Below are 19,594 nucleotides of genomic sequence, written 5' to 3'. Positions count from 1 at the left end.
TTTTTTTTTTTGTCTTTTTCCGTGTCCGGCAACGGATTGCAACCCTCAGTGTCGCCCCCGCACCGGACTGGGACCGGCAACGGGACCGCAACCCTCGGCGTTGCTCCCGCGCCTCGCTCAGCCAGTGAGCGGGAACCGGTCTGTATGTGGGATCTGAACCCTCGGGCGGGAGTGCCGCCGCGCTTCCCAAGCGGCGCACTATCCAGTGCGCCACCGGGCCGGCCCAGTCATCATTTAAAAAAAAAAAGCAATATGAGAATCATCCCATCCACAACTGAAGAAAAACATCAAGGCACAGATTCAAGAAGTTCTGCAAAGCCCAAGAAGGACAGATAAAAAGAAATCCACAACTAGACACATCATAAGACTGAGAAGAATCAAATATGAAGGAAAAATATTAAAAGATGTAAGAAAAAGAGAGATTGCCTTCAAAGGAGCAATGATAAACTGACGATGAAAACCCCAGGTAATTGATATCTTCAAAGTGCTGAAAGAAGATTACTGCCAACATAGAATTTTATACCTAGTTAGAATAGCTTCCAATAATAAAAGTGAAATAAAAACATTTTTAGAAAGACAAAAGGTGAGAGAATTCATTATATCCAACCTGCACTAAAAGAAACATGAAAGGGTGCTCTTAAGGAGGAAAAATTGCAGGTGAAAGCCTGGAGGTGCAAAAAAGAATGAATGGAAAGAGTAAGTATGTGGGCAAATAGAAATTATGTAATTGGATTAAGCAGTAATAATAATACTAAACATTTATAAATGGCATATAGGTGGGAAGTATTTTAAGTATGTTAATACATAGCATTTTAAGTATTTAAAGTTGTATCGTTGGCGAAAAGGGTAAAAGTAATATTAAATTTTAATAAGTGTGTTGTAGCCTCTGGATATCACTAAAAGATGAGTAAAATGATATATAATTTCCAAACCAATACAGAGGAAAAAGAGAATGCCAAAAAACCAAAACAAAACAAACAAAAAACCCCACAAAAACCAAAAAAGAATTTAAAACAATCCAAAATAGGGAAAAGAGAAGATGAAAAGAAAAGAGAACGGAAAAAGAGAAAGCACTAATAGAAAGCACTTGCAAGACAGCAGATTTAAATTCAAAGAGATCAGTGATTAAATTAAGTATCCATTAAATTAAGTAGACAAGATGCTCCAACTGGAAAATAATGATTGTCAGATGGATATCTAAAAATTCAACTATTTGCTGTTTATAAAATATATTTATGTCATGGAACAAAAAGTAAATTACATGAAACTAGCATGTATTTAGAATTGAATGATATTAAAAATATAACATATGCAAACTCATGGGGTGCTTCTAAAACTATACCTAGAGGGAAATCCAAAACATTAAATATTTTTGTTAGAAAAGGAAAAAAGATGAAAGTTTGTGAACTAATGATCTATCTTAAGAAATTTGAAAAAGAACAGCAAAACGAGAAAAAGAAAAGAGCAGAATTTTATAAATAAAAAACAAACATATACTAGAAGAGATCAACAGTGTATTACCTCTGAAACTTGAATCAGTACCTATGACTTCAATTCAAGCATCATCTGTCCTTCTAATGTAGACCTTTGTTTGGGGAGAGTGTTTCCGTATTGATGCTTTCAGCCAAAGGTTACGAATCAGAAAAATCTCTGCTGATTTAGAGCTGAGAGCAAAAAAGAATTGTTCTTTCCCATTTTTTTCAGCCCAGGGACATTCTCCTAACCCAGTGTGTCTTTGTCTATTTCAGGACAACCGTGTGTAGCAAAGGGAGGGGTGAGCAGCAAATCATGAGAGCTGTTGATGTGAGAATTGAGAGCAACCCAGTTCCTGGGGGCATGTACAGTGCCCTTTGTTTGAAGGATGAAGGTCAGTACCGGAGTGTTTGTAAAGGTCCTGGAAGGTGTGCTCTTTGAGGGTGGCTATCTTAGATTGGGTTCTCTAGAAGACCTTGAGATGAGGATTCACTGAAGATGGTTTTTTGGGAAGTCTTCCAAAGAAAAGCCAACAGGGTAGTGCGGAAGTGGACAGGAAATAACAGGGGGCCAAGCAATGGTGCAATATTAAGCAAAGTCCACAGTGATGGTGAAGTGGGGAGTGACTTTGGCCCAATCCCTCAGGGAATCTCTGGAGACAGTATAGGTAACCACAGTTTTCCTGATTAGGGGTGAGGAAGCTGGGGTATCTATACCACTGCACCTGCTAGTCATTGGTGAAGGGCTGTTTCAGGAGGTGTAAATTCCTAGGCTCTTCTGTTTTTTTGTGCGCACAGGCAAAAGGTTCCAGTAGTCTGAGTGCCACTCTCCACCAAAGAGGTACAGGCGCCCACCAGGAGACCCTGTGCATAGGAAGGGTAAAGATATTTAGGGAATAAAAGCAGAGCCCCGGCAGCATCTGCTACAGTTGCTGATGCTCACAGCTTGCCTTTCATAGTGGACAGTTCGCTAAAAAGAAAGAAAAATTCTTTTTCCCAAAAAAGGAAACTTACAGGATTTAGGAAACTCTTCTAGGAAGGAAAATTCAACTTCCTTGTGGGAAATCAACTGACTGGTGAGGAGAAAACCATAAAGAAGTCTCCAGAGCAGCATGCCAAGTCCACCAAAATAAGTACACCTTCATTATCAGAAACACATTCTATTGAAGGGGAATATTCATGCACATGGACAAAAAGCCAGCTTCTTACTCACCAGTCATAGAAAATCAGCACAGGTTCTGCTTGGCTGCACACTGGACTCATCTGGGAAGTATTAAAAAATATTGATGCCTGGGTGCCAGCCCTAGAGATTCAGATTTAAATATTCTGGGCATAGCGGTTTTCTTTAAAGCTCCACAGTGATTATAATGTGCAGCCCAGGTTGAGAATTGCTTCTATAATAATGCAGGGTTTCCCAAATTTCTCTGATGATGAGAAATACCAGACAAACTTGCTGAAAGTACAAATCCTCAGGCTGCATCTTGGAGGCCGCAAATCCTAATCTCCAGGGAGGGGGTCAGAGGAGTTGTGCACCCAAAGGCCTTGGCAGATGCTTGTTAGGTGTTTACTAGTGATAGGCCTCTCTTCTGCTATGGGGTCTCTCTCCAGGAAGGGTTCTTCGTTTGCTGATTTCTATGGAAGAGTATTGGGAGAGTCTCCTGACATCATCTGTTCAATCAAGCAATCCAGAGATGTGGCCTTTTTTGCAGAAGACGTAGGGAAAACAATATTCATGGTTTGTTTTTCTAAGAACTACATAACTAAGGTAAAATGATCCTTGAATGCTAAACATAGGCAGAGGGTCATATCCCCAAGGGAGACAAGACAGAGCCAGAAGAAAAATAGGGATCTCAAATAAATACGTAGGGCTTCTGAGTCCTGTCTCTTTCCCCCGATGAACAAGTGGTATCAGTTAGCTTTTACTGTGTAACATACACATGTTGTGGCTTAAAACAACAGCTATTTAATTAGTTCATGATTTTGTTGACCATAAATTTGTGTTTCTTCCATCAGTCTTGTGTGGGCTCATTCATGAGTCTCTGGTCAGCTGCTGGTTAGCTAGGTAGCCTTGTTTCTGGGAGTTGGCTGGCTGTTGGCTAGGGTGAGGGGGGCAACTGAGATATGTGTTCCTCATCATCCAACAGGCTAGCCCAGGCTTTCCACCTCACAGGCCATCAAACAGGTTGTGCATATGCGAGCGTGTGCTCCTTTGCCCACAATTGTAGTGAATGAAGCCAAAGGTTGGAAACATTTATTCGTGTTCCATAGCGCACTAAGGAAACATCCATTCATGTTCTGTAGGTCAAAACCATGGTAGTGACTCCAGATTTGAGTCATGGGCCAACCAACATAATGTGTGCCTCCTGATATGTTGCCCTCAGAGGAAAACATTGATTCAGTGATTCATTTTTATGCATATTCCTGTAAAAAATGCATAATTTGAATCTAATTGTGAGGAAACATTTACAAATTCAAACTGAAAAAATCCTACTCTTTAAAAAAATGTTGAGGATAAGAAAGACAAAGAAAGGCTAAGCAACTGTTGTAGATTGAAATAGACTAAAGGGCTGGCCAGCTAGCTCACTAGGTTAGACCACACTGGTCAGCTGCCAAAAAAAAAAAAAAAAAAATAGACTAAAAAGACTTGACAACAAAATGCAATTTGTGATCCTGGATTGTGTCCTAGACCAGGAAAAAAAGAGCTATCCCTGATGAAATTTGAATACTGATTATGAATTAAACAATGGCATTGTATCAGTTTTTAAATTTCCTGATGTTAATAACCGTACTGCAGTTATGGAAGGAAGTATTCTTGTTTTTAGAAAATGCCCACAAAGAGTTTTAGGGGCAAAGTGATGTCATATCTACAACTCACTCTCAAATGGTTCAGAAAAGAATTATAGATATAAATACATATATGTACATATTTACCTACGAGTATATATGTATACACACACGTAGATACATACATATATATGTATGTGTGTGTGTATATATAGAGAGAGAGAAAGGAGGATGATAAAGCAAATGAAGGAAGAAAAAACATTGAAGCACCTGGATAAAGGCTGTATGAGAGGTCCCTGTTCTCACACTTTTTCTGTAACTTTGAAAATATATAAAAATTTAAAAATTCCAAAAAATCAAATAGTTTACATACTCCTCCAAAAACAACAATATACAAAAATAGACCCCCAAAAGCAAAAAACAACACAGATTCTGAGTCATGGGGAGCCAGCATGAGAAGTAAAACTGGAGGGTGCTGAGACGCAGGCCCACAGGAGCGGGCACCAGAGGCATGGCTGCAAGTGGTCAGGATGTGTTCCAGAGGCAGAATAGCGAGGCTTGTGGGCTGCCTGAGCTCTCCCCCTTGGTGAGACAGGCGGAATGGTGTACTGCAGATGAAGCCTGTGCCGTGGCTCTCGTGTTGCCTGTCAACATGTGTATGAAGACTGGATGCCGTTTTGATGGAGTGGGCACTGTGTGGGGTTCATCGGGGCCCTGCTCCCCAGAGCAGTTTGCCTGAGCCTGGCCTGGCCTCCCCTCAAGGGCAGGGCACGAGGACTTCACGGGGCAGGGTTTACACAGGGAAGGCTGGAGTCTTGCTCCTCAGGTGAGTCGTGAAGGGGACTCAGGAATGCCTGCTGTGGGTAGGGTCACAGGGCTGCTGTCTCCTGGGGCTTCTAGAAAAGCAGGATTGATTCCCCAAAGTCACTCAGACAGAGTTCTGTCCTTGTGCCTCTGCTTTTCCTCCTTCAGAAAGAGCATATAAACCTCTCCCTCGTGGCCCTCCGCCCTTCTCAGCCGAGTTGCTGCTTTTCCTCAGTGGAGCCTTTGTTGACAGCCCAGTCAACAGGGGAATCTGTTTGCTTGAGGAAGGTTCAGCGCCTTGGCGGAAGCAGAGAACAGGCCTCTTCCTCCGTGAGGTTCCTGCATGAGTGCAGGTGAGGTCTGGTTCAGCGTAACTGGAGCAGTGCTTCTCCAGAGGTTGCCTTTTTCCAGGTGATGCTTTCATGGCACTGAGCTCTGTGCTGCTGCTTCTCTTTGGCAAGACAGGAAGAATGAGGAGTGCTAACCCTCAAATGGCAGGCATGTGCCTCATATAGAGCCCAGAAGGAAAACAGGGCCTGTGAAATGCTGAGGCAGCTTTCTCCCCTGCGTCTTTATTGTAATAAAGTTCATAAAAAATATGGACTTTTCTCATTTTCCTTCCAGTATTTTTGTTTCACTGACAGTGAGTTTCCAGCCCTGTGGTGATCTCACTTAAACTAATAAGTGAAGTTATTTTTAACCAACTGGCTGCTGATGAAATAAGCTGCCTCTGCTTGGGTTTTCTGCCTTTGCTTCTCTTGGCAGCTTGTCTGTGGGGTCTGCAGCTCGGGGTCTGGAGGCTTCGAGTCTCTCTCACCTCCATCTGTTGCACTTCAGGATCCACTCAGTGTGTGCTCCTGTTTCTCCTCCTCTAAGATGGGGCTGGCCTCGTTGCCCACCAGCTGCCATCACCTTCTTAGTACTGCACGCCTCTAACCCTGTGTGCTCTATGATGGCCTATATTTCCCTTAAAAACAGGAATTAAATTATTCCTTTCCTATATGTCATCGAGAAGAGAGGTGGATGCTCACCTGTTTTTGAGAGTGATCAGGGATTTTTGAGAGGAGCCAATTTCCAGCTCTGCCTGGAGGAGGACCCATGCCTTCAGGAATGGCTTTCGGGAAATTCTCCAGTTGTGGGCACAAGACTGGAATCAATTACTTACAAAGCTTGAAAGAGCAGATAGAACTTACTTAGTTCAAGGTCTCCCAAGGAAGTGTGAAAGACTCTGAGCTCATTACTATTGACCTGATGTTCGTCATTTGTTTATTTGTCCAGGGTCATGCAAAGTCCCGTGCTCAGACTTGTGGGTGGTTCAGATAGATGATAGATAGATATTGCTATGGTTTGAATGTGCCCTCCAAAACTCACACTGAAATTTGCCACTGTAACAGTTAACAATGTTGAGAGGTGAGATTTTTAAGAGGTGATCCTCTTAAAGAGAGCCCTTATGAATGACTTAATACCATTATTGCAGGAGTGGGTTAGTTTATCACAGGAGTTTGGCCTCCTTTTCCTGTCTTGTGCTCTCACTTCTACCTTCTGCCATGGGATGACACAGCATGATGGCTTTCACCAGATGCAGGCATCATGCTCTTGGACTTCCCAGCCTCCAGAACTGTGAGCCAAATAAACTTCTCTTTATAAACTACCTAGTCTGTGGTATTCTGTTATAGCAACACAAAATGGACTCAGGAAGATAGATAAATAGATGACTCATCTTCACCCCTGATGAGTTAATAGTGTGTCAGGATAGGTAAGAAATAAATGTTTTTCCATGGCATGAAGGAGAAGGGTAATTTGGGAGACTTCCTGAAGCAGCGGCATTTGAGGTGGAACTTGAAAGATTTTGTTTCATGGGGATAACGGGTAAGGAAAGGAAGACAGGACATTGTGGACATAAAGAACAGGTGGACAGGGCTAGAAGTCTAAAGATCCCACTGGCTCTGAGGATGCAAGCTCTGGGTGAGCCAATGTACTAGTGCTCTGGGAGAATGAGCCAGGTTAGGACATCCCTGGGGACTTGTGAAGCTGCTGGGCAGGTGTGATGTGGCTGCAGAAAGCAGCCCAGATAATCCCCATTACAGTAATACCCCCTCCCTTGCCACCCACACACCCAGGATTGGATGGGCATCAGGTCTTGCTTTTCCAGGACTGAGGTCTTCCATTCCCAAAATGTGAACTAGACCCAGTCCTGACGCACAAACAGCCAGTTCCCAGGAATGCCACATGTCTGGGCAGCCAGAAAAATGTTGCCAATGGGTCCTTTGGCCCCTGGGGCAGATGTTTCTGTGATGTCTTTGTGGCCTGGGCTGTGGCCACCAACAACCTGAACAGACTCTCTACTTCGGTGCTGCTCAGAGGAGCTGGGGCTGCACTCTTGACCCATTGGTGTGTTCAGGAAGTCGTGGCTTGATTTTCTAGCATATGGTAAATGTGAAAAGGAGCCTCAAACCCCATTTTGCAGACATGCACACGGGCCCGCAGAACTGGGTGCACCAGGGGAAAACTTTGTTCTTAAATTTCTGCTAATCCAGAGGGTGCTCTCTGAGCACAGACGTGGAGATCCTTACCTACGTGCTGTTCTACAACAGCCTCTGGACCTGCAATGGTCACTTACTCACTAGTAGTCTGTCATTTGCTTTCCTAGAAAGGGCCTTTATGTGGCTCAGAGTTGTGAAGAAAAACAGAAAACAGAGCAAGGTGTGCTCCAGTTAGAACAAAGACCACACACATTTACAGAATGTTTATGAGAAGTATTTGTGTTACTTGTCTGAGTTTTGGCAGTGACTCACGCAGGCTCAGAGAGGTATAAGTTCCCCAAAGCCACAGTTAGCAAGTGATTAGAATGTAGATCTTTCTGACTACAAAGCCCGGGTTTTCTGCTCACACGGCTCCCCATGGCAGCCAGCTGCTTTCTTGACTCTCCATGGGGCAAATGCTGTGCAAGCAGCCTGCACTGTGTTGCAGAGCAGCAGTGAGGGAGCAGCTCTCTTCATATGGAGCTGGGTCCCTCTCTCGTATTTGCTTGGGGCCTCCAGTTTCCAGCTGCACTTCTGTTTATGCTTTAAAAGAATTAATAATATAGATTCTCTGGCCCTTTGTGTCTCAACTCTCATTGGTGAAGATGAGCCAAGAGAAATATGACTGGTGTGAGGAGGGTACTGGATGCCAAGGGGGACAGAAGAGGACAGTGCAGAGAGCTACAAGATGGGCCAGGGGAGGTGAGCTGGGCCACTCCACAGTGGCGGCCAGAATCCTGTGTTACAAAGGGTTTTCACCCAAACACACTCCTCCTTGGGAGCCCGTGATCAAAGCCATCAGAATTTCTGACTCATACGCAATTCAGATACAGAGTTGCCTTCATCTCTGTGTCTCCTGGACACCTCCCTGTATCCATCAAGACCTGGCCTGCCTCAGTTTACTCAATAGTAACGTCATTTAAAGGCCCGTCTTCCCAGATGTGGGGACTCCAGTCCACACAGCTAGTTCTCCTAGTGTGACTTTGGGCAACCCATCAACTAAGTACACATTTGGACTCTTCTTCTAAGCATTTCCCTTCAGTAGAGCACACACGGGCATTCTTTTTGTTTGTGGAAGCCAAGAGTTGCAGGTCTACTTTACAGATGAAAAATGTTTAATGGAAGAAGCAACAGTCATCTGTGATTTCAGACCTAGAAAGGCCTGGTTTGCTGCAGCTGTGGCAATTCCAACCACACTGCTCTCCTTCGGACTGCAGAATCTCATTTAGTATGACTGATTCCACCAACGATGGAGGGACCACTGGGCAGAAGTGATGCCAGGAGAATGCTGAAGCGGTGAGACAGCTCTAATGCATTCCAGGAGCCTGTTGCGAGAGGACCAATGGGTAGAACTTACCAAAATAATATTATTTTAAAATCATTTAATGGTCCTCCTCAGAGATGTCACACCAATTACCAGCATTACAGCCCATCTTGAACTCAGCTGGGGGCTGGGAGAAGAGTCTGTAACATTGTCAATGGAGAGTGAAGTGTGTGCAGGAGCAGGTGGGTAGCTGGAGGCCTTACAGGACATCAGGGGCGGAGTCAGAACTAGCTCTAAACCCACAGTGTTCATGGGGTCACCTCTGGACAGTGGAAGGGCCGGTCTTGGGAAAGGAGCTTTTACTTTCAACTTTTGATACTTCTGTACTGAGGGAATTTCTTACCATGATTACAAGAGAAAGGAGGGAGGAAGAGAGGAAGGAAGAATATTGATTAGGATGAGTGAAGTGTGTCTTAGTCCATTTGGGCTGCTGTAACAGAGTACTATAGATTGGGTGGCTTATAAATAACAGAAATTTATTTCTCACAGTTCTAGAGGCTAGAAGTCCTAGATCAAAGCACCAGCAGATTGGCAGATTTGTTGTCTGCTGAGGGCCCACTTCCTGGTTCATAGATGGCTATTTTCTTACTGAGTCCTCACATGGCAGAAGGGATGAAGGAGCTCTCCAGGGTCTCTTTTATAAGGACATTAATCTCATACATGAGGGCTCTGCCTCATAATCACCTACCAAAGGCCCCCCTCCTAATATTGTCAGCTTGGGAGTTAGGATTTCAACATATGAATTTGAAGGGGACACAAATATTTAGTCTATAGCATTCTACCCAGGTCTCCCCAAATTCATGTTCTTTTCACATGCAAAATACATTCATTACATTGCAACAGCCCCAAAAGTCTTAACTTATTCCAGCATCAACTCTAAAGTCTAAAACCTAAATAAAGTCTCATGTAAATATCACCTAAATTAGATATGAGTGAAACTCAGGGTTTGATTCATCGTAAAGCAAATTGTGCTCCAGCTGGGACTTGAATAAGTTATCTACTTCCAAAATGCAAATGGTAAGACAGGCATAGAATAGACATTTCCACTCCAAAAAGAAGAAATAGGAAAGCAAAAAGTGGTAACAGATCTCAAGTAAGACCAAACTACAAGACAAACTCCATGAGACCTTAAGCTAAAGAATAGTCCTCTTTGGATTGATGCTCTACTCTCCAGGCACACTGGGGCAAAGATCCTGCCTTCCAGACCTACTGGGGTGGGGGTCCTGCCCTCACAGCTTGTATTAGTCTGTTCATTGTTGCTTATAACAGAATGCCTGGAACTGGGTAATTTATAAGAAAATGAAGTGTATTTCTTATGGTTTTGGAGACTGGAAAGTTCAAGGTCCATAGGGAACATCTGGTGAGGGCCTTCTTGGTGGAAACTCTACAGAATCCTGTGCTGGTGCAGGCAATCACATCATGAGGGCTGGGAGAGAGCATTTGTTAATGTTCTCACTGCTCTCCTTATAAAGCCACCAATCTACAGCCCTGATAACCCATTAAACCATTAACCCATTACTCCATTACTCCATGAATGGATTAATCCATTCATGAGAACATAGTCCTCGTGATCCAATCACCTCTTAAAGGGCCTACCTTTTTTTTTTTTTTTTTCCTTCTTAAAAAGATGACCGGTAAGGGGATCTTAACCCTTGACTTGGTGTTGTCAGCACCACGCTCAGCCAGTGAGCGAACCGGCCATCCCTATATGGGATCCAAACCCAGGGCCTTGGTATTATCAGCACCACACTCTCCCGAGTGAGCCACGGGCCTACCTTTTGACCCTGCCACATTGCAAGTCAATCTCCTACATGAGCTTTGAAGGAGACAAACATTCAGACCATAGCACAGCTCTACCTAACAGGGGTTGTATCTCTAGTGCTCTGCCAGATGGCCCCACCCCCATGACTCTGGGCATCCCTGCCTCTACGGGTTTGGACAAAGACCATCTGACCTGTGGAAAGCAAGGCAATAATCCCCCCTTTTGAAACCAATGAGGCAACCCTAATGATCTCTGAATCACCTTTCAGGTCATTTCCCCCTTATTTTAAAAAATAGTGCATGTTCTCAGTGGAATAGCTCTATGGCCCTTTCTTTATTACTTCCCATACCTTTCCCCTTCAGTTCAAACTGTTAGTTTTCCCTCTGGGGTGGCTCATCAGGTTTGTGATTCACACCCATACTGATCTCCCTATCAGTCAGTTGGCCACACCCTTAGTGTTCTCTCCTGAACAGACTTTCTCATCTTTTTCAACATGGATTGGCTGAGAATTTTCCAAATCTTTAAGTTCTGGTTCCTTCTTGCTTAATAATTCTGTTATGTCATTTTTTTCTTCCCAAATTTGCTATAAGAAGTCAGGAGAAGCCAGGCTGCTCCTTCAATATCTAGCTTAGAGATTTTAACCAAATATCCAATTTCACTGTTTCCAAGTTCTACCTTCCATAAAACACTAGCACTAAAACATAATTCAGCCAACTTCTTTGCCACTTTATATCAGGGATTGCCTTTCTGCCAGTGTCCAATAACACATTCCTTGTTTTCATCTGAGATCTCATCAGAATGGTCTTTACTCTCCATATTCCTACCAACATTCTGTTCAGAGTTATTTAGGTATTCTGTAAGAAGATTGAGGCTTTTTTTTTTTTTCAGCTCTCCTCTTTCCCTTCTGGACTTTCACCAGAATCACCCTTAATGGTCCATTCATGGTGATGTAGGCACTTTCTAGCATGCACCTTAAAGGTCTTCCAGCCTCTATCTGTTACACAGTTCCAAAGCTGCTTCTACATTTCCGGTATTTGTTACAGGAACACTACCACTTCTTGGTACCAATTTCTGTCTTACTCTGTTCAGACTGCTGTAACAAAATGCCTTAAACTGGATAGCTTATAAGCAACATAAATTTATTTCTTGCAGTTCTAGAGGCTGGGAAGTCCAAGATCAAGGCACTGGCAGATTAGGTGTCTGGAGAGGGCCCACTTTCTGGTTCCTTGTTGAGTTCTCACATGGCAGAAGGGGCAAAAGAGTTTTCTAAGATCTCTTTTATAAGGGTTCCACCCTCATGATCTAATCACCTCCCCAAACAGCACTGCATTAAGGATTAGGTTTCAACATATGAATTTGAGGGGGGATACATAAATTCATTTTATAGCAGAGTGAGAGCTATGGCATGGAAAATCTTCCAAGACATATTATGCAGGTCTCAGAATATCTGTAGTATGATCTAATTTATGTTTTTAAGAACTTATTTTTGTACATAGGTATAAATGTGTATATATATATGAAATGCCTCCCTAGAAAAGAGACATCTGAAAAAGATACACCCTAGAAAGGGAGCAGCAGTAAGACTGAAGTGAGACATTTATAGTTCATGCTCTATATTTTGTTATATTTTGATTTTTTCTACAGTGCACATGCATTATTGCACTTCTTATATAACTTTGAAATATCTCCCTTCTCAATGTCTATCCTCATCCTGTCTTTTATTCTGTACACGAGTGGTCTTGAGGCCAGGGTCTGTGCTTAGAACTAGGCCTCCTTCAAAAGTTTAAGTGCCCCATGTTCACATTCCTGTAACTCATGTCTGGTGACTCCAGTGTCCCAGAGGCAGGTAACCCCACCTTGCAGTCTGCTAAGAACAGTTCTTGTTTATGCTCGTAATTATTAAGGGTCCCTCTCATTTTCAAAAGTATCCTTATGTGAATAATAAACTATATGGTTATTTTAGCTATTATCGATACAGGCTTGATTCAGAAGAAAATTCCCCCAGGGAAACTGTACTTACCAAAAGAAGAGGGTGTGTGAATGGTGTAATAGTTACACATGGATTTGTGTTTTATCAAGACCACTACAGAAGTTCATTGTTGCTGAAACCAGGATAACCTGACAGATCCAGGAATGTAGCCCTTTCTGGTGGGGGGACAAAGGAAACCCTCCAGCAAATCCTCTTGTGTCACCATCTCAATTTAAATTGATTCTTTGCTGCCTTCATGAACCATGGCCCAATCCCAAGAATTTGTATCCATAGTAATACTCTGTGTTCCCAACTCTGGTGGCTTCTCACCTTGAACCAAGCCTCGATCACTGACTATTGTTGCCATATCAACTGTGTGCAAATATTGGCCCATATCTGATTTTATCCTCTATGAGCCATTTTATTTGGCCTTTTTTTCATGGTATCAGATGGCATTCAATTCCAATTCAGCCATCATGCAGTTAGCTATATTTGGTTTAAGGAAACTGGGCATTCATTTACCATTATTACTTGAAGAATGATTCAAAAGATCATCAGACTCCAACTATTCATATGGGAAATGGAACTTATTTTTATTTATGTCCCTACTAAGTTCCAGGCATGTGGCAGACACTGGGCAAGGCATGAGCTCACTTCATTCTGGTAACAACCCATGAGACAGGTGTCATTAGCTCCATTTTACATTTTTGATAGATTTTCTTATTATCAACATGAAATGTGTGGACATTGTCTTACAGGTATAAAGAAAATTAAGATCACTCACAATCAGACTGCCATGAGATAAGTACTTTAGTATCACTCCTTTTCCAGGCATGTTTTATTTAGTTTACCAAATGGGGATTATATGGACAATATATAGGCTTGCATTCTGTTTTTTTCACTTACTAATATATATCTTCTCATAACATTGAATATGCTTGAAAGGGTGATTTTTAACGGCTATTGTAATAATCCATCATCAGACATTTTGGTAGTTTCATGGTTTTCACTATAATACCATGATTGAACGTTCTCATATATATATATATCTTTTGCTCATCCTTAATTATTTCTTGCTCTTTTTATAGCTTCCACTTATTGAGAACTGTGCCAGAAATCGCATTAAGACATTGTTGCTTGTGTACTGCATCAGGCATTGTTAACTACCTTCACAAAGGCCATTCCCTCCCCCATCCCCCACAAGTTCCCCCTTCCCTGGAGAGCTGGTTGTTAATATTTACCAGCACACCACTAGCCAGTTGGGGTCTAAGCAAGCACAGAAGAATTACAGGACAAGTGAAAAGAGTCAGCCTTTCAAAAAAGAGGCAATTATTTTAGGGAGTCAGAACAAATAAAACCACATGAACTGTTTGGAAAGTGTTTAATTCATATTCTCGTCAAGCTGTTACTCCATGTCCCTTTAGCTACCATCCCATTTCTCTCCGCCCCCTTCATGGCCCTAAAAATCCTCTACACTCATGGTCTCCATGATCTCAGCTCCCATCATTCCTTCATTCCTCTGTCCACTGCTTTCTGGCTTCTGCCTTCTCATTTAAGTGGAACTCCTCTCACCAAGGTTACTGGTGGCTAAATATTGTGGCCATTTCTCAATCTCAATTTTGTATGTTTCTGCAGACTTAGTTGCTTGACCGCACACTCTTCCTTGAAACACGTTTTCCCTTGACCTCCTTTGGTTTTTCTTTGTATCCGTCTGGCTGCAGTGGTGTCCTTTGTGAACTCTTCATTCTCTGCTCACCTCCTCAGGGCTGTGACCTGATCCCTCATTTCCCTTCTCTGGACACTCCAAAGGCTTCAATTTTCATCTAAATGCTCATTAATACCAAATCACTTCTCAAGCCTAGATCTCCCCCAGAAACCCCAGGTTCCATTTATACAGCTACTTATGGACATTTCTCTTGGCCCTTCAGACTCTGCCAAGTCCCAAACTATACTCATGTTCATTCACTTCCCTCTCCCCAGAACCTCTCCCTTATACCCAACATCTTTTCAATCAAAAGTTTTGTAAAAAAACCTCACTTCTCAGTATCTCCCAGAACCACCTCTGCTGCCCCCTGCGCCTCACTTGGGTCCTTGTCCTGCTATTCTGGACCACTCAGGTAACCTCCTAACTGGCTTGTTTTCTCAATGCATTCTCTACACTACAAATGGCACTCTTTCCAAGGTGCTGAGGAGATCGTGTTATTTCCTGTTTTAAACTGTTTAATAGTTCCCCATTCTCCTCCTGACAAATTCCAGACTTCTCACCTGGATTGCAAGGCCCTTCATAAACTCATGCCTACCTGCTCCAGCCTCAGCGACCCCCTGTGCTTTACGCTTCAGTCTTACTGACTTGTTGCCATTCCTCCAATAATGAGAAGGGCTCAAATATCAAAAGACAAAGTAAAGTCATTTGGCACTGAGACACAAATAGATACTCCAATGCAAAAGGCTGAAAGCAACAAAACAGACCCAGTGTACATAAAAGTATGTAAGGGGAACGGTGAAACTTCAAGTCAGGAGAAGAAGATGGATAGACTTGACATTATTGGGTTCATTGGTTAAGAATTTAGGAAAATAAGACAATGGATTGTCATACTGATAAATGTAGATCCCTTACATACTGAAAGGAAAAGATAAAGGCCACAACAGAGAAGTATTTTGAAGAACAACTGGTCAATAATTATTCAACTCTCTCACTAATTAAAGATATGCATGTTAATATAAGAAATCACCTTTTGGCCTGTAAAATTGTCAAAGCTTACAAAAAATGATAGTACTCAGTGTTCTGCAGAGAAACAGGCAAATTTATATACCATTGGTAGGAGTGTAAATTCCTAAATACTCATATTCAACTTGGCAGAACCTATCAGAAGCCTTTCATCCATCAATTCCACTTTGGGCATTTTTTTGTTGTTGTTGTTGCACAGTACTGTAGGGGAGGAAAGACTTTCCCTCTGCCCTCTGAGAGTTTGATAACCAAGTGTATGAAATAAACTGACAACAGGCGGGTTAACAGAAGAAAAGGTATACAAATTAATTACGTGTACAGGGGCATCACAGGAAAGAAAACTAAATACCCCAAACCCCAGCGAGATTTAGAAGCTTACATACCCTCTTTATAGAAAAGAGGGGAGGGGCGTGTAGGCAACCTAGGAGAGAGTGAATGATTTGGGGGAAAGATGAATGAGCCCTCAGAAGAATAGGTGACAATCTGTGACAAAGCATCTCTGGGTATGATGTTGACCTACGGTCTCTTCCATGAAACAAGTTAATCTTCCCTGATTGACGAAATTCCCGGGGAGGGGATTGATGACAATTGAGTTGCTTTTGGAGGATGTGTCTTTAGGCAGATAAGGGGAGCCCAGAGAAAGTCTCTGTCTGTATCAGCCATTCCCCTAGTGCTCTCAGTTCGAAGTAATCAGCATACCAAAGCTGCATATTTGGGGGTGGCATTTCCTAAACTCCTTCAGTGCAAAGCTATGTTACAAAGGTGTTCATTACTTAGTAGGGAAAAAACGGAAACAAAGTTAATGTCCAATCATAGGGAGTTCATTATAGTAAATCCATACAAACGGAATAATATATAGTCATTTACAAATATATTCAAACAATACAAATATCTGACAGAAAAAATTTCACAATATAATGTTAAATTAACAAACAAGCTACAAGACAAAACGATTATATCATAATGAAGCCTAATGCTGTGTGTGTGTTCGTGTATGTGTGTAAAACTGAAAGGGTAAAAAACCATGTTAACAAGGGTTAAGAACTGATTTTTCCTCCAGTGGTTTTCTCCTATTGAGATATTTTAAAGTAAATGCTGTACATTATATCATTTCATTCTAGAAGATTGTCAAAATAACTTTTTTGGGGAGGGAAATTCAGGAAATAGTAGATAGATTTCAACAGGATAGTAATTGATTTAGAGTTATTGATCGACACAGGGTTTATTTGCATATGAACTCACCTATACCTTGCAAATACTATAGTGCTTCTAGGGTAGAAGGCCTGCAAGTTGTAAACTACTATCTTAAGGCATGAATCCTTGTCAAATGCAATTCCTCTTGGGAGAGGTTATGAATAATTTTCTACCATTTATTTATGCTGAATAAATTACAGATTTTCTAATAGGAGCTAATTTTTAAATCAAGTTCATTAAGATATAATTTACATCAGCAAAATGCACAGGTCTAAAGTTGATGAGTTTTACAAATGTACACACCTGTCTAATCAACACCTAATCAAAATCAAAATATAGAACATTTCCTTCACCACAAAAAATTCCCTGGAGCCTTTTTCCAATAATCTTCTGCCCATTCTTACTCCAGCGGAGCCAGAGGCAATCTCTCTTCTGACTCTTATCACTATATATTAATTTTGCATGTTTCTGAGGGTAGGTTTTGATCTAAAGCAGTAGTTCTCCAAGGATGGTTCCTGTACCAGCAATTCTTGTACCATCCCCTGGGAACTTGTTAGAAATGCAGATTCTTCGGGCCGGCCCGGTGGCGCACTGCTACAGTGCGCCGCTTGGGAGCGCAGCGGCGCTCCCGCCGAGGGTTCGGATCCCACATGCGGACCGGTTCCCGCTCACTGGCTGAGCGAGGTGTGGGTGCGACACTGAGGGTTGCGATCCGTTGCCGGACACGAAAAAAGACAAAAAAAGGAAAAAAAAAAAAAGAAATGCAGATTCTTGGGCCCCAACTACTGAGTCAGATGTAAAAGCACAGCAGTGTGTGTTTTTACAAGCCCTGCAGGTGATTCTGATGCATGCTCATGTTTGAAAACCACTGACAGAATTTAAGAACTAACAATAAAATTGGGTGGAATGGGGAGGGCAATGCTGTTTGTCTATTGTGTGGTGTAGGGTGGGAGGGAGCTGGGCAGGTAGGCACCAAAAACAACTTCTTCACATAACTTAGGTAACACCAAAAGAAAGGAAAAGTCAGGCATTTGTGTCAGAATTTTCACATCTGTGGTTTGTGAAATAATGAAGGTTTGCAGACTCTTTAGAATTTCAGAAGTCAAGATAGAAGTCTTACAATTTCTCAGAATAAAAGCATCAGCTTTAATGTGAGGTCTAAACTCTTCATGGGAACTGGTTATCAGAAGCTCTGATAGGCAGGCAAATGCACCCTTTCAGATTGAAAAATGAGTCCAACAAATGTGTATTAATAAACACATTTGATAGACAAGATCTTTTATAAAATCTTCTTTCCTTGAAAGGGAAATTAATAGAAATCACTCTTGATGGCGAAGCTCTAAGGTCTGAGAAATCCACAAACCATAGTCTCTGCTTAGAGAATAATTGAGAAATAGCAGTAAGACTACTAGTAAACTTACCAAATTTAAGTTTCCATAGAAGAGGGTCCAGGTATATAGCCAGCTGTTTTCCATAGCTCCCTTGTGATGTTCAAAATGGGAAAATTAGTGAAAGGAAGTAATTCAAGTTGCACCTGGATATGAGTGGTGTTTTTGGCACACACTTCATTGTGTTAATGCATGGAACTGTTGTCCTTTAGCTCCTGAATCATACCAGCTAAGAAGAAGTGTGTTTCCTGTCTTGAACATTTGTAGGAAATTCTGAAACATATAGTACATGTACTTAGACTCTCAGGAGCATTATTGTGGTTTACCTGAGCCAGATTCTAGCCCATGTCATTCTGGAAATTAATTCTGAGGAAGAAAGTCTCATGAGTCTGGTGGGTTGTGAGTTTGGCCTTAAGTTCTCCATCTACTTTCAAAACAGTTCCTCTACTTATGGATTTTTCATTCAAGGAATTTGGTATGTTCTGTAGATAGAGCTTTGTGAGACTGAAAGGATTTATTAGTCTGTACTAATCTGTTTCTTTTGCTTATAAGAAAATACCTGGAACTGGGTAGTTTGTAAGAAAATGAAATCTATTGCTTACAGTTTCAGAGGCTGGAAGTCTAAAGTCCAGGGAACACATCTGGTGAAGGTGTTCTTTGGTGGTGGCTTTACAGCAATGCAGGGGTCTCACATGGCAGAAAATGGTGGGACAGAGAGAGAGAATCATGTGCTCTCCTTTTAAAGCTCTCAGAACCATGCCCCTGACCATCATTATTAATCCATTCATTAGGGCATGGTCCTACAATCTAATCACCTCTTCAAGGCTCCACCTTTCAATTACCATAATAGGATTTCCCACCCTCTTAATAGTCACAGTGGGGGGCTAAGTTTCTAATACATAAAATTTGGGGAATACAATTCAATCAATCTACAACGTTCCTCCCCTGGCCCCCAAAGTTCATGTCCTTCTTACAGGTAAATACATTCATTCCATCCCCTAAGTCTTATCTTGTTTCAGCTCAAAAGTACAAAGATCAAAGTCCCATCTGTGAAATCAAAACAAGTTAACTACTTCCAAGACACAATGGTGGGGCAAGCATTGGGAGAAATAGGCCAAAAGAAAGGGGTAACAGTTCCCAAACAAATCTATAACCCAGCAGGGCAGGACTTAAATCTCAAAACTGGCAAATCATGTACCTTAATTCCATGTTCAACATCCTCTGCATGCTGGTTCAGGGGTTGGGTCTCCAAGTCCTTGGGCAGCTCTGCTACTATGGCTTTCCTGATCTGAGACCACACTTCAGCTCTCACAGACTGGCATTGCATGCTGGTATCTCTACAAATTTGGGGGCTCTATGGTGGTCCTGCTCTCACAGCTACGCTAGACATGGTGCTGTTGGGGTTTTTTTGCTGCATCTCCAACCCCACATTTCCTCTTGGCATTGCTGTAGCAAAGCCTCTATGTAGTGAATCTGCCCCTGCGACAGATCTCTTCCTGGGCCCCCTCCTAAGCCTACCCAGCTCTGGCATTCTGTGAATCTACAAACTTAACACCATGTGGATGCTGCCAAGGCTTCCAGCTTGTATCTTCCAAAGCTGTGGGTCCAGCCACTCCTGGGGCCAATTTAGCCACAGCTGGAGCAGCC

At 42.3% G+C, this 19,594-nt stretch overlaps 1 protein-coding gene across 1 annotated transcript in view; it reads left to right on the top strand.

The window, feature by feature from the left end:
* SUSD5 (sushi domain containing 5) overlaps positions 1-19,594 on the top strand; it is a 62,722-nt gene that overhangs the window by 11,415 nt on the left and 31,713 nt on the right. Inside the window, exon 3 of the mRNA XM_008578085.1 lies at positions 1,749-1,867. Coding sequence (XP_008576307.1) covers positions 1,749-1,867 — 119 coding nt within the window. The remainder of the gene's footprint in view (positions 1-1,748; positions 1,868-19,594) is intronic.

This window comes from Galeopterus variegatus, unplaced genomic scaffold (assembly GCF_000696425.1).
Source record: "Galeopterus variegatus unplaced genomic scaffold, G_variegatus-3.0.2 Scaffold1627, whole genome shotgun sequence".
Classification (NCBI taxonomy): Eukaryota; Metazoa; Chordata; class Mammalia; order Dermoptera; family Cynocephalidae; genus Galeopterus; species Galeopterus variegatus.
This window is presented reverse-complemented; position numbering and strand designations above follow the sequence as displayed.